This window comes from Oncorhynchus masou, chromosome 33 (assembly GCF_036934945.1).
Source record: "Oncorhynchus masou masou isolate Uvic2021 chromosome 33, UVic_Omas_1.1, whole genome shotgun sequence".
Lineage (NCBI taxonomy): Eukaryota > Metazoa > Chordata > Actinopteri > Salmoniformes > Salmonidae > Oncorhynchus > Oncorhynchus masou.
The window spans coordinates 23,187,063-23,202,485 of NC_088244.1; the positions used below are offsets into that span (position 1 = coordinate 23,187,063).

At 44.6% G+C, this 15,423-nt stretch overlaps 1 protein-coding gene across 1 annotated transcript in view; it reads left to right on the forward strand.

The window, feature by feature from the left end:
* actr8 (actin related protein 8) overlaps positions 1-9,625 on the forward strand; it is a 29,906-nt gene extending 20,281 nt beyond the window's left edge. The window contains exons 7-13 of the mRNA XM_064956825.1: positions 708-840; positions 4,169-4,322; positions 7,815-7,910; positions 8,029-8,169; positions 8,297-8,570; positions 8,815-8,978; positions 9,147-9,625. Coding sequence (XP_064812897.1) covers positions 708-840; positions 4,169-4,322; positions 7,815-7,910; positions 8,029-8,169; positions 8,297-8,570; positions 8,815-8,978; positions 9,147-9,290 — 1,106 coding nt within the window. The 3' untranslated portion in view covers positions 9,291-9,625. The remainder of the gene's footprint in view (positions 1-707; positions 841-4,168; positions 4,323-7,814; positions 7,911-8,028; positions 8,170-8,296; positions 8,571-8,814; positions 8,979-9,146) is intronic.
* Positions 9,626-15,423: the final 5,798 nt, after the last annotated feature.

Sequence of the window (15,423 nt, forward strand, 5' to 3'; positions counted from 1 at the left end):
AGCCACGTTTGCTGTTACTCAGTCAGAATGCGCATCAGTGTTTCATTTTTTCTCTCCATACCCTTGCCTGCTTGTTAGATATTGTGCACATTCATAGCTTTATATAGTCCTTGCAATGTGATTTATTATAGTAGTAGCCAGGCAGCAGCAATTTGAATGATCAGACCAAAAACATGCAAGAAAAATTGATCTGGTGAAATAATGAACCGAGTGGATGGTGAAATACAGCTTCACTCTTATCCAACCAGAGCAGCAGGATCAAAGTACAGCCCGCCCTTCTCTAAAGACAGCCAGTGGAGTTATTTAGACCATGTAGAACCTCTCACATTACTGACTGACATGAGAAAGATGCGTGCTGTCACCAGAAAATATATATTTTTTTCCCCATCACGTATCATTACAAAAAATACTTGGACCGTAATTTTATCCAGAAATTTGCCCATATCTGTTAGGATACTCGTTTTGTCTGGCTACTCGGCACACCCCTGGTAAATATGGTACTGGAACTGATCCTGTATATATAGCTTGTTTGCTTGCTTTTTTTGTAATTTTTATTTCTATTTCTTGTGTTTGTGTTCTACATTGTTATTTTTAGTATAACATTGTTATTGATTACTGCGTTGTTGGGTTTAGAGCTGGCCAGAAATGCATTTAGCTGTACTTGTGTATGTGACTTTGAAACTTAATTGTCGCTCCTTGGTCTACAGCGATCGTAGTCCACCAGGAGTCTGTGTGTGCTACTTTCGGCAGTGGCCTGAGCAGTGCCTGTGTGGTGGACGTGGGCGACCAGAAGACCAGTCTGTGTTGTGTGGAGGACGGGGTGTCTCACCGCAACTCAAGGTGGGTATATTGCATCATGCATCTCATATGTATATATTGTACTCTATACTATGCCACTGTATCTTAGTCCAATGCCGCTCTGACACGTGTATATACAGTGCCTTGCGAAAGTATTCGGCCCCCTTGAACTTTGCGACCTTTTGCCACATTTCAGGCTTCAAACATAAAGATATAAAACTGTATTTTTTTGTGAAGAATCAACAACAAGTGGGACACAATCATGAAGTGGAACGACATTTATTGGATATTTCAAACATTTTTAACAAATCAAAAACTGAAAAATTGGGCGTGCAAAATTATTCAGCCCCCTTAAGTTAATACTTTGTAGCGCCACCTTTTGCTGCGATTAGAGCTGTAAGTCGCTTGGGGTATGTCTCTATCAGTTTTGCACATCGAGAGACTGAAATTTTTTCCCATTCCTCCTTGCAAAACAGCTCAAGCTCAGTGAGGTTGGATGGAGAGCATTTGTGAACAGCAGTTTTCAGTTCTTTCCACAGATTCTCGATTGGATTCAGGTCTGGACTTTGACTTGGCCATTCTAACACCTGGATATGTTTATTTTTGAACCATTCCATTGTAGATTTTGCTTTATGTTTTGGATCATTGTCTTGTTGGAAGACAAATCTCCGTCCCAGTCTCACGTCTTTTGCAGACTCCATCAGGTTTTCTTGTATTTGGCTCCATCCATCTTCCCATCAATTTTAACCATCTTCCCTGTCCCTGCTGAAGAAAAGCAGGCCCAAACCATGATGCTGCCACCACCATGTTTGACAGTGGGGATGGTGTGGTCAGGGTGATGAGCTGTGTTGCTTTTACGCCAAACATAACGTTTTGCATTGTTGCCAAAAAGTTCAATTTTGGTTTCATCTGACCAGAGCACCTTCTTCCATATGTTTGGTGTGTCTCCCAGGTGGCTTGTGGCAAACTTTAAACAACACTTTTTATGGATATCTTTAAGAAATGGCTTTCTTCTTGCCACTCTCCCATAAAGGCCAGATTTGTGCAATATACGACTGATTGTTGTCCTATGGACAGAGTCTCCCACCTCAGCTGTAGATCTTTGTAGTTCATCCAGAGTGATCATGGGCCTCTTGGCTGCATCTCTGATCAGTCTTCTCCTTGTATGAGCTGAAAGTTTAGAGGGACGGCCAGGTCTTGGTAGATTTGCAGTGGTCTGATACTCCTTCCATTTCAATATTATCGCTTGCACAGTGCTCCTTGGGATGTTTAAAGCTTGGGAAATCTTTTTGTATCCAAATCCGGCTTTAAACTTCTTCACAACAGTATTTCAGACCTGCCTGGTGTGTTTCTTGTTCTTCATGATGCTCTCTGCGCTTTTAACGGACCTCTGAGACTATCACAGTGCAGGTGCATTTATACGGAGACTTGATTACACACAGGTGGATTGTATTTATCATCATTAGTCATTTAGGTCAACATTGGATCATTCAGAGATCCTCACTGATCTTCTGGAGAGAGTTTGCTGCACTGAATGTAAAGGGGCTGAATAATTTGGCACGCCCAATTTTTCAGTTTTTGATTTGTTAAAAAAGTTTGAAATATCCAATAAATGTCGTTCCACTTCATGATTGTGTCCCACTTGTTGTTGATTCTTAAAACAAAAATACAGTTTTATATCTTTGTTTGAAGCCTGAAATGTGGCAAAAGCTCGCAAAGTTCAAGGGGGCCGAATACTTTCGCAAGGCACTGTATATTCTTAATACATTCCTTACTTTGATTTACATGTATTTTGCTTATATGTTGTGAAACTGTTAGATATTACTGCACTGTCGGAGCTGGAAGCACAAGCATTTCGCTTCACCCGCAATAACATCTGCTAAACACGTGTATGTGACCAATAAAATTGAATTAATTGCAAAGTCCCTCTTTGCCATGCAAATGAACTGAATCCCCAAAAACATTTCCACTGCATTTCAGCCCTGCCACAAAAGGACCAGCTGACATCATGTCAGTGATTCTCTCGTGAGCACAGGTGTGAGTGTTGAGGAGGACAAGGCTGGAGATCTCTCTGTCATGCTGATTGAGTTCGAATAACAGACCAGAAGCTTCAAAAGGAGGGTGGTGCTTGGAATCATTGTTCTTCCTCTGTCAACCATGGTTACCTGCAAGGAAACACGTGCAGTCATCATTGCTTTGCACAAAAAGGGCTTCACAGGCAAGGATATTGCTGCCAGTAAGATTGCACCTAAATCAACCATTTTATCGGATCATCAAGAACTTCAAGGAGAGCGGTTCAATTGTTGTGAAGAAGGCTTCAGGGCGCCCAAGACAATCCAGCAAGGTCCAGGACCGTCTCCTAAAGTTGATTCAGCTGCGGGATCGGGGCACCACCAGTACAGAGCTTGCTCAGGAATGGCAGCAGGCAGGTGTGAGTGCATCTGCACACACAGTGAGGTGAAGACTTTTGGAGGATGGTCTGGTGTCAAGAAGGGCAGCAAAGAAGCCACTTCTCTCCAGGAAAAACATCAGGGACAGACTGATATTCTGCAAAAGGTACAGGGATTGGACTGCTGAGGACTAGGGTAAAGTCATTTTTTTCTGATGAATCCCCTTTCTGATTGTTTGAGGCATCTGGAAAAAAGCTTGTCTGGAGAAGACAAGGTGAGCGCTACCATCAGTCCTGTCATGCCAACAGTAAAGCATCCTGAGACCATTCATGTGTGGGGTTGCTTCTCAGCCAAGGGAGTGGGCTCACTCACAATTTTGCCTAAGAACACAGCCATGAATAAAGAATGGTACCAACACATCCTCCGAGAGCAACTTCTCCCAACCATCCACCCAGGAACAGTTTGGTGATGAACAATGCCTTTTCCAGCATGATGGAGCACCTTGGCAAAAGTGATAACTAAGTGGCTCTGGGAACAAAACATCGATATTTTGGGTCCATGGCCAGGAAACTCCTCAGACCTTAATCCCATTGAGAACTTGTGGTCAATCCTCAAGAGGCGGTTCGACAAACAAAAACCCACAAATTCTGACAAACTCCAAGCATTGATTATTCAAGAATGGGCTGCCATCAGTCAGGATGTGGCCCAGAAGTTAATTGACAGCATGCCAGGGCGGATTGCAGAGGTCTTGAAAAAGGGGTCAACACTGCAAATATTGACTCTTTGCATCAACTTCATGTTATTGTCTATAACAGCCTTTTGTCACTTATGAAATGCTTGTAATTATTACTTCAGTATTCCATAGTAACATCTGACAAAAATATCTAAAGACACTGAGGCAGCAGACTTTGTGAAAATGTATATTTGTGTCATTCTCAAAACCTTTGGCCACGACTGTACATGTGTCTGTCCTCCTGCAGGCTGTGTCTGTCATATGGGGGCGCTGATGTCACCCGCTGTTTCTTCTGGCTCCTGCAGAGGGCCGGCTTCCCCTACAGGGAGTGTCAGCTCTCCAACAGGGTGGACTGCATCCTGCTGCAGCAGCTCAAAGAGACCTTCTGCCACCTTGACCAGGTACTTAAACATCAAAGTCATAAGGCATCAATCGGAAGAAAACAGCCTGAAATAGGGAGGAGCTTCTTTAACTTGTCCATTTTAAGAAAGTTATTTTACCAAATTTCTATCAACATGTTAAATGTGCAACCAGAGGTTAAAAAAATAACACCTCCACACACAGAGACGTGTACAAAGCTCTCCCTCGCCCTCCATTTGGCAAATCTGACCATAACTCTATCCTCCTGTTTCCTGCTTACAAGAAAAAATTAAAGCAGGAAGCACCAGTGACTCGGTCTATAAAAAACTGGTCAAATGAAGCAGATGCTGAACTACAGGACTGTTTTGCTATCACAGACTGGAATATGTTCCGGGATTCTTCCAATGGCATTGAGGAGTTGAGGAATACACCATATCAGTCCCTGGCTTTATCAAAAAGTGCATTGAGGACATCGTTCCCACAGTGACTGTACTTACATACCCCAATCAGAAGCCATGGATTACAGGCAACATTCGCACTGAGCTTAAGGGTAGAGCTGCTGCTTTCAAGGAGTGGGACTCTGACCCGGAAGCGTATAAGTTTATGCCCTCCGACGAACTATCAAACAGGCAAAGCGTCAATACAGGACTAAGATCGAATCGTACTACACCGGCTCCGATGCTCGTCGGATGTGGCACTGCTTGCAAACTATTACAGACTACAAAGGGAAGCACAGCCGAGAGCTGCCCAGTGACTCAAGCCTACCAGACAAGCTAAATAACTTCTATGCTCGTTTCGAGGCAAGTAGCACTGAAACATGCATGAGACCATCAGCTGTTCCGGACAACTGTGTGATCACGCTCTCCGCAGCCGATGTGAGTAAGACCTTTAAACAGGTCAACATTCACAAGGCCGCAGGGCCAGACGGATTACAAGGACGTGTACTCCGAGCATGCACTGACCAACTGGCAAGTCACTGTAATACCAAAATGTTTCAAGCAGACCACCATTGTCCAAGAACAGTAAGGTAACCTGCCTAAATGACTACCGAACAGTAGCACTCATGTCTGTAGCCAAGAAATGCTTTGAAAGGCTGGTCATGGCTCACATCAACACCATTATCCCAGAAACCCTAGACCCACTCCAGTTTGCATACCGACCCAACAGATCCACAGATGATGCAGTCTCTATTGCACTCCACACTGCCTTCTCCCACCTGGACAAAAGGAACACCTATGTGTGAATGCTATTCATTGGCTAAAGCTCAGCGTTCAACACCATAGTGCCCTCAAAGCTCATCACTAAGCTTAGGACCCTGGGACTAAACAGCTCCCTCTGCAACTGGATCCTAGACTTCCTGATGCCCCCCCCCCCCCCAGGTAGTAAGTGGGTACCAGAGCGCGAAGTCTAGGCTCAAAAGGCTTCTAAACAGCTTCTACCCCCACGCCATAAGACTCCCGAACAGCTAACCAAATGGCTACCCAGACTATTTGCCCCCCCTGCTACTACTCTCTGTTTGTTTTCTACAACTTAAACAAACCTACCTGCATGTACATATTATCTCAATTACCTTGACACCGGTGCCCCTGCACAATGACACATTGACTCTGTATCAGTGCACCCTGTATATAGCCTCCACATTGACTCTGTATCAGTGCACCCTGTATATAGCCTCCACATTGACTCTGTATCAGTGCACCCTGTATATAGCCTCCACATTGACTCTGTATCAGTGCACCCTGTATATAGCCTCCACATTGACTCTGTATCAGTGCACCCTGTATATAGCCTCCACATTGACTCTGTATCAGTGCACCCTGTATATAGTCTCCACATTGACTCTGTATCAGTGCACCCTGTATATAGCCTCCACATTGACTCTGTATCAGTGCACCCTGTATATAACCTCCACATTGACTCTGTATCAGTGCACCCTGTATATAGCCTCCACATTGACTCTGTATCAGTGCACCCTGTATATAGCCTCCACATTGACTCTGTATCAGTGCACCCTGTATATAGCCTCCACATTGACTCTGTATCAGTGCACCCTGTATATAGCCTCCACATTGACTCTGTATCAGTGCACCCTGTATATAGCCTCCACATTGACTCTGTACCAGTTCCCCCTGTATATAGCCTCCACATTGACTCTGTATCAGTGCACCCTGTATATAGCCTCCACATTGACTCTGTATCAGTGCACCCTGTATATAGCCTCCACATTGACTCTGTATCAGTGCACCCTGTATATAGCCTCCACATTGACTCTGTCTCAGTGCACCCTGTATATAGCCTCCACATTGACTCTGTATCAGTGCACCCTGTATATAGCCTCCACATTGACTCTGTATCAGTGCACCCTGTATATAGCCTCCACATTGACTCTGTCTCAGTGCACCCTGTATATAGCCTCCACATTGACTCTGTATCAGTGCACCCTGTATATAGCCTCCACATTGACTCTGTATCAGTGCACCCTGTATATAGCCTCCACATTGACTCTGTATCAGTGCACCCTGTATATAGCCTCCACATTGACTCTGTATCAGTGCACCCTGTATATAGCCTCCACATTGACTCTGTATCAGTGCACCCTGTATATAGCCTCCACATTGACTCTGTATCAGTGCACCCTGTATATAGCCTCCACATTGACTCTGTATCAGTGCACCCTGTATATAGCCTCCACATTGACTCTGTATCAGTGCACCCTGTATATAGCCTCCACATTGACTCTGTATCAGTGCACCCCGTATATAGCCTCCACATTGACTCTGTATCAGTGCACCCCGTATATAGCCTCCACATTGACTCTGTCTCAGTGCACCCCGTATATAGCCTCCACATTGACTCTGTATCAGTGCACCCCGTATATAGCCTCCACATTGACTCTGTATCAGTGCACCCCGTATATAGCCTCCACATTGACTCTGTATCAGTGCACCCTGTATATAGCCTCCACATTGACTCTGTATCAGTGCACCCTGTATATAGCCTCCACATTGACTCTGTATCAGGGCACCCTGTATATAGCCTCCACATTGACTCTGTATCAGTGCACCCTGTATATAGCCTCCACATTGACTCTGTATCAGTGCACCCTGTATATAGCCGTGCTATTGTTATTCTTACCGCTTATTTTTTAGGTATTTTTTTTAACTGCATCTTTGGTTAAGGGCTTGTACTTAAGCATTTCACTGTAAGGTCTACACCTGTTGTATTCGGTGCATGTGACATTCAAATTTGATTTAGTTTCTTCTGTTGTGCTCTAATAACTAAGTCCCTGGTGCACTTTTCAATGTAAGGACTCTCCAACCCTGGTCTTGAAGTGCGAACTGTATGGTTATGTATGGCTTTTATTTCAAGACATCACAACATGCCAGTTTCACATGGCCAACTAATGAATCATGGTCTTCCGTCTGGGCTATAAGGCCGTAGCTGAAATAAGGTGTGTTACTGAGGAACGGGGTGTAGGAATAAAAGGTGATACCCCTTTTCTACATGCTCAGCTCTTTCCCCTTTTTCTCCAGGACATCTCTGGGCTTCAAGACCACGAGTTCCGCACCCGTTTCCCAGAGTCCCCTGCACTTCTTTACCAGGTTCGACTTGGGGATGAGAAACTGCAGGTATGTATACACACCCAGTCAGGGATTGTGGTTTTGAAGCCCAATTTTGATATTGAAGATGACTATAATAAATATGACATAATAAATGCTGTCACAATGTATCGTTTGTGTACCTCAGGCTCCTATGGCCCTGTTCTACCCCACCACGTTTGGAATAGTGGGCCAGAAGATGACCTCCTTGCAGCACAGATCTCAGGGTGACCCAGAGGACCCACATGATGAACACTACCTACTGGGAACACAGAGCAAGCAGGACCAGGTAGTCTAGGAACACCTGACTCGATCCTATTAGAACTATCTGATTGGCTGATACTTCCCCTCTCTGTTTCCACCTCTCCCTTTCTCCTCTCTCCATCTCATCCTCCCTCTCCCATTATTATGCTCAGTCCTCTAAAGCCTCAGCGGAGCGTAAATCCCTTCCCAAGCCGCCTGGGTTCGAGGGGGAGTTGAGCAGCCAGGGTGGGGACCCCTCAGAACGTGGAGGTGGTGCCCATGGCCAGGATGTGGAGCTGGGACACTCCCAGAACGACTGCCTGATGGGAGGAGCAGAGATGGAGGAGCCTCCCTCAGCACTCCTCTCCAGGAAGACTGCCATGACCCAGTTTGAGGGCAAAGCGCTAGGCTTGGACAAAGCCATCCTACACAGCATCGATTGCTGTGGTAAGCAAAATACTCTGCTTCAAAACTCTGTCCTATAATACAGTATCTTGTTTTATTCTACCATAAACACGAGGTAACATACAGTAAATAATAAACATAAGATATAGATAAAACATTATTGGACATGATATTCATTATTCTGTTATGAAGTGAGGGTAAATTGTGAATTTTAAGCAGTGGTTTCCAATGTTGGATGTTTTGATAGGGGAATGTTAGGTTTTGTGTGTATTTTGTTTGTGCCCAGCATCTGACGAGACCAAGAGGAAGATGTACAGCTCCATCCTGGTGGTGGGGGGAGGCCTACTGTTTCACAGGGCCCAGGAGTTCCTGCAGCACCGCATCCTCAACAAGATGCCCCCCTCCTTCCGCAGGGTGGTGGAGAGCGTGGAGGTCATCACACGACCCAAGGTACACTGGCTTCTATGTACACTGGCTTTACAGTGGGCTAACATGGTCTTGAGGCACGCAGAAGACCAGGTGTTTATATCTAGTCTAACACAGTGGGTATAAAATGCAATCTTGCAGGAGTTTGTGTGTCGCCCCAAGCAGAGGTGTTTTAATGGCTGTGTTTTCCAGGACATGGACCCTCGCCTGATCTCGTGGAAGGGGGGAGCGGTGCTGGCCTGCCTGGACACCACCCAGGAGATGTGGATCCACCAGAGGGAGTGGCAGCGCTTTGGTGTGCGCATGCTGAGGGAGAGGGCTGCGTTTGTCTGGTGAACCACCCCAGACTACGTCCCACTGGAACAAGGGAACACAGAGGGAGAAGCCCATTAATTTAGACAGTAAAACACTGGCACAGGTACTACTCACAGAGAAAGACTGTCGGACACACAATATAAGGCAAATACTTAACCTGGGCACTGTCCCTCATAGGCTTCAAACATCTCTCTCTTAGTACCTTATATTGTGTAGTGTAACGTGTACTGCATGTCTTTCTGACAGTTTATCTGGTGCCTGTGTGGTAGATTGTTTAAATAGCTGTTTTGTTCACAGTTTCTTTCTTCTGGCATTGTGGATGTTAAATTTGATTAAAAACGTACTTATTTCTTGAAGGACTTACTGTTTTGACATTTCTTATAGACCTTATGTAGGTTGGAAGAAATTTGATTTGAGGCATATTATGAACGTGGCCTCCCGGGTGCTAGCTGTGCCACCAGAGACTCTGGGTTCGAGCCCAGGCTCTGTCGCAGCCGGCCGCGACCGGGAGGTCCATGGGGTGACGCACATTTGGCCTAGCGTCGTCCGGGTAGGGAGGGTTTGGCCGGTAGGGATGTCCTTGTCTCATCGCGCACTAGTGACTCCTGTGGCGGGCCAGGCGCAGTGCACGATGACCAGGTCGCTAGGTGTACGGTGTTTCCTCCGACACATTGGTGCGGCTGGCTTCCGGGTTGGATGCGTGCTGTGTTAAGAAGCATTGCGGCTTGGTTGGGTTGTGTATCGGAGGACGCATGACTTTCAACCTTTGTCTCTCCCGAGCCCGTACAGGAGTTGTAGCGACGAGACAAGACAGTAACTACTAACAATTGGATACCAAGAAATCGGGGAGAAAAAGGGGGTCAAATAACAAAACAAATTTTTTTTATGAACGTGTACCTATTCTACTTCACAATTACCTAAGACCTTAAGTGTTATTACATACAACCGGGAAGAAATATTGGCTATCAGAGACGTCAACTTACCAGTACAACCAGCACTACGACCAGGAATACGACTTTCCCAAAGCAGATCCTTTGTCTGCACCTCCCAGGGCATTTGAACTGATTCCAGAGTCCAACCCAAAACAACGCCGCCGGAGATCAGGGCAAGAGTTGCTTTCCAAAGAGATATCCGGGATTGTAACATACTGTCTCAAGGAAACATGGCTAGCTGGGAACATGCTGTCGGAGTCCAAACAGGCAACAGAATTTTCAGTGCATTGCGCCAACAGGAATAAACATCTCTCTTGTATGAAGAAGGGCGGGGGTGTATGTTTCATGATTAACAACATACAGGAATTCAAGTCCTTTTGTTCACCTCCCTCACAATCAAATGCCGACCGTATTACCTCCCAAGAGAACTCGTCTCGGTTATCGTCACAGCCGTGTATATCCCCACGCAAGTGGATACCAAGACGGCCATCAATGAACTTTACGCTGGAAACCATATACAGTTGATGTCGGACGTTTACATAGACTTAGGTAGGAGTCATTAAAACTTGTTTTTCAACCACTCCACAAATTTCTTAACAAACTGTATTTTTGGCAAGTCGGTTGCCAATTGTTTCCAACAATTGTTTACAGACAAATTATTTCACTTATAATTCACTGTATCACAATTCCAGTGGGTCAAAAGTTTACATACACTAAGTTGACTGTGCCTATTAAACAGCTTGGAAAATTCCATAAAATGATGTTATGGCTTTAGAAGCTTCTGATAGGCTAATTGACACAATTTGAGTCAATTGTAGGTGTACCTGTGGATGTATTTCAAGGCCTACCTTCAAACTCAGTGCCTCTTTGCTTGACATCATGGGAATATCAAAAGAAATCAGCCAAGATCTCAGAAAAAAATTGTAGACCTCCACAAGTCTGGCTCATCCTTGGGAGCAATTTTCAAATTCCTGAAGGTACCACGTTCAATTGTACTAACAATAGTACGTAAATGTAAACACCATGGGACCATGCAGCCGTCATACCACTCAGGAAGGAGATGTGTTCTGTCTCCTAGAGATGAATGTCCTTTGGTGCGAAAAGTGCAAATCAATCCCAGAACAACAGCAAAGGACCTTGTGAAGATGCTGGAGGAAACTGGTATAAAAGTATCTATATCCAAAGTAAAACGAGTCCTATATCAACATAACCTGAAAGGCCGCTCAGCAAGGAAGAAACCACTGCTCCAAAACCGCCATAAAAAAGCCAGGCTACGGTTTGCAATTGCACAAGGGGACAAATATTGTTATTTTTGGAGAAATGTCTTCTGGTCCGATGAAACAAAAATTGAACTGTTTGGCCATAATGATCATCATTATGTTTGGAGGAAAAAGGGGGAGGCTTGAACACCATCCCAACCATGATGCATGGGGGTGGCAGCATCATGTTGTGGAGGTTCTTTGCTGCAGGAGGGACTGGTGCACTTCACAAAATAGATGGCGACATGAGGTAGGAAAATCATGTGGATATATTGAAGCAACCCCTCAAGACATCAGTCAGGAAGTTAAAGCTTGGTCGCAAATGGGTCTTCCAAATGGACAATGACACCAAGCGTACTTCCAAAGTTGTGGCAAAATGGCTTAATATTGGAGTGGCCATCACAAAGCCCTGACCTCAATACCATAGAAAATCTGTGGGCAGAATTGAAAAAGCTTGTGTGAGCAAGGAGGCCTACATTCCTGACTCAGTTACACCAGCTCTGTCAGGAGGAATGGGCCAAAATTCACACAACTTATTGTTGGGAAGCTTGTGGAAGGCTACCCAAAACATTTGACCCAAGTTGACATTTTTTAAAGGCAATGCTACCAAATACTAATTGAGTGCATGTAAACTTCTGACCCACTGGGAATGTGATGAAAGAAATAAAAGCTAAAATAAATAATTCTCTACTATTATTTATTCTGACATTTCACATTTATTAAAATAAAGTGGTGATCCTAACTTGCCTAAAACAGGGAATTTTTACTAGGACTCAATGTCAGGAATTGTGAAAACTGAGTTAAATGTATTTGTCTAAGGGGTGTATCTTCTGACTTGAACTGTATCCTGAGGCAGCATTTATTGCAGCTGGGGATTTTAACAAAGCTAATTTGAGAACAAGGCTACCTAAATTCTGCCAGCATATCGATTGCTGTACACGAGTGAGTAACACGCTTGACTATTGCTACTCTAACTTCCGCGATGCGTTCAAGGCCCTGCCCCACTCTCCTTTTGGCAAATGTAACAATGACTCCATCTTGTTGCTCCTGTCCTATAGGCAGAAACTAAAACTGGAAGCGCCCGTGCTTCGGTCTATCCAACACTGGTCTGACCAATCGGATTCCACGCTTCATGATCGCTTTGATCATGTGGACTGGGATATGTTCCGGGTAGCCTCAGATAATAACATTGACGTATGCGCTGACTCGGTGACCGAGTGCCCAGAACCTGACCTAAAGAGTGTGAACACGTGTTAGTGATTGTTTTAACCAAACTACAAAGCCTGGAACTAACGTCTTGGTCCATCAGCCAGTTTGACTGACTGGTGTATGAACCCTCCCACCTCCCAACCAGCATTTGACAGGTGCTAATTTCAAGCCCTGCATTGAGGAACACAGAGGCTGTGTTTCACTTGCATTACATTAGTTACCTCCCAAATATCAAATGGAGAGACAAACACACACAAGAAACATAGCTAGCTATGTTGACAGGCTCAATTGAATTATCCACTCTACAGCACATAAAGGGCCAAAACTTTCAAACACCGTAATATTTAATAATAGTTATTGCTGTCTATGGTAACTAGCTAGCATCATTTCGCATTTCTGTCAAAAGGTGAAGACATTGGGAGACCGCAGCGATGAATGCTACGATATTGTATGGCAATTAGCAACTCTAAAAAAACAATAAACAAATACAAACACATACAGTTGTAAAAGATTAATGGTTAGATTAATACACAATTTTTGCAGCAGTGCAGCATCCGGTGTACTACTTTGAGGTTTATTGGCAGACAGTCATCAGAAGTATTGCCACCAGCTACTATACGAGGTAGGAAAAAAATCCCCCAAAACAAAAACTGTTTTGGATTAACAAATTCATACTAACTGCCAAAAACAAAAAACACTAACCAAAATTCACTCTACTACCATAAATAAAATAACACGGTATTCCTTCAGTTGTATTTAAATGTCTATTTAGGTCCCTACACATGCTCAGGAACCTCTTCATTCAGTACTCACTGTAACATTTTGGCTGTAAAGTCCTGGAGATCCAGAAATATATTTGCCACCTTCACAATGACATTTAGCTTCTTTTGATTGTTTTATTAGCGCAATTGATCACAACGAATGCCACCTTCTTCACTGTTAGTGCATGTCATTCACTGCAGACTGTGGGACATATACTACCATCTCATCTCTAATCACACCTTCAGATATTTTCACTGCCTCCACATAGGCGACCTGCTGGATAAACCTGATCCTAGCTACTGCAGCCCTTACAGGACACTCTGGAATGGGATTCCCATCACAATTACTGCAGCATGTTTTTTGTTAGTTTTCTTAACCTTTATTTAACTAGGCAAGCCAGTTAAGAAATGTTTATTTATTTACATTATTGGCCTACACCGGCCAAACCCTGATGACGCTGGGCCAATTGTGCGCCACCCTATGGGACTCCCAACTATGGACAGTTGTGATACAGTCTGGATTTGAACCAAGGTGTCTCTAGTGACCCCTCTAGCACTGAGATGCAGTGCCATAGACCTCTGCACCACTCGGGAGCCCGAGTAGTGCAGAGGTCTATTTCATCTGACTCTCAAACTAAGACATATTTATTATTTCATCAAACACTTGCCACGTGTCCAATGTTTTTACAATTGTAACACTACAGCGGCTTCTGTACATACGGTCTAACCGCATATCTCACATATCCAAGTTCTACATAAGTCGGGAGAACCACTTCAGCAAACTTCTTCTGTGGTGTTTATTGGCGGTTGGCATGCAACGTTATGGTGCATTACCGCCACCTACTGTACTGGAGTGTACCAGCTCCGTTTCTCTTAAAGATAACAACAAATATTTGAGACTCTAACGACGTTCTACTCAATATACTCTTTAATTTCCTGTATACACTCCCTCATACTAGGTCTCAGCCTCTTTCCTTCTCATACTGCACACACTGTATCAATACATGTCTCACTATCTCTGTTTCCTGGCAATAATCACACTTTCCTGTTGGAAGCTTTCCTATCACATTTAAAGTCTTATTCAATCTTGCAAAAATAGCCTCCTCTCTTCTGTCCCTTCCTGCCGTCCTCCCCTCCCTGACTTTCCTCTGTACTTCGAATAAATGCTTAGTATCTCTATTCCACTGCTTCTACCATCTCTGCACCATCACTGTCCATATCAGACTTTTTGCCTCTGCCTTGCTCATTGAAACGACAACATCAACATCCGCATGACTAAGTGCTTGTTTAGCCAGTACAGTACTTCAAATGCCTCGTTCCCCTCCACTCCCACATGGGCTGGGACCCAAGTAACTCTTATCTGTATACCCATCTGTCTAATCCTGCCATGGGTTTGTAGCACCTCATAAAGCAGGTCTTGTCTGCTACATCAGCTAAAGGACTGCAGACTCATCAACACTGCACATGAATCAGAGCAAATAACTACTCTGTCTGGCTTGACTTTCTCCGCTCACTGGAAGGCCAACAGTGTGGCCATCAGCTCCGCTGTATATACAGCCAGATGATTCGGAATATGTTTCCTGAAGGTCATTCCCTGTTCCTGCACTATAAATGTTGACCCAGTACGCCATGTCCGTGGGTCTATTGAACCATCTGTGTAAATGGATCAACACCCTCCCTATCTTTCTGTAGTCTCTCCAACACTTCTAGATCAACTACTGGAGGCAGGAGTAGCCATGGTGGGTTTACAGGAATAGCTACAGTCCCATCTCCCTCGTCTGAGTATTACTCACCTGCCCAAAGCATGTGTTGTGTCCTTGCTCATGTCCCCAGCATTGCTTTAAAATCCCTTTCGCAGGATGAGACACCCCATGTCCCTGTAGGTTGATCCAATAATGATTTGCCAGCTGTTGTCGCGTAATCTGCAATGGCATATCCCCCATCTCCACCTGTAGTGCAGCTACTGGGGCATATCCCCCATCTCCACCTGTAG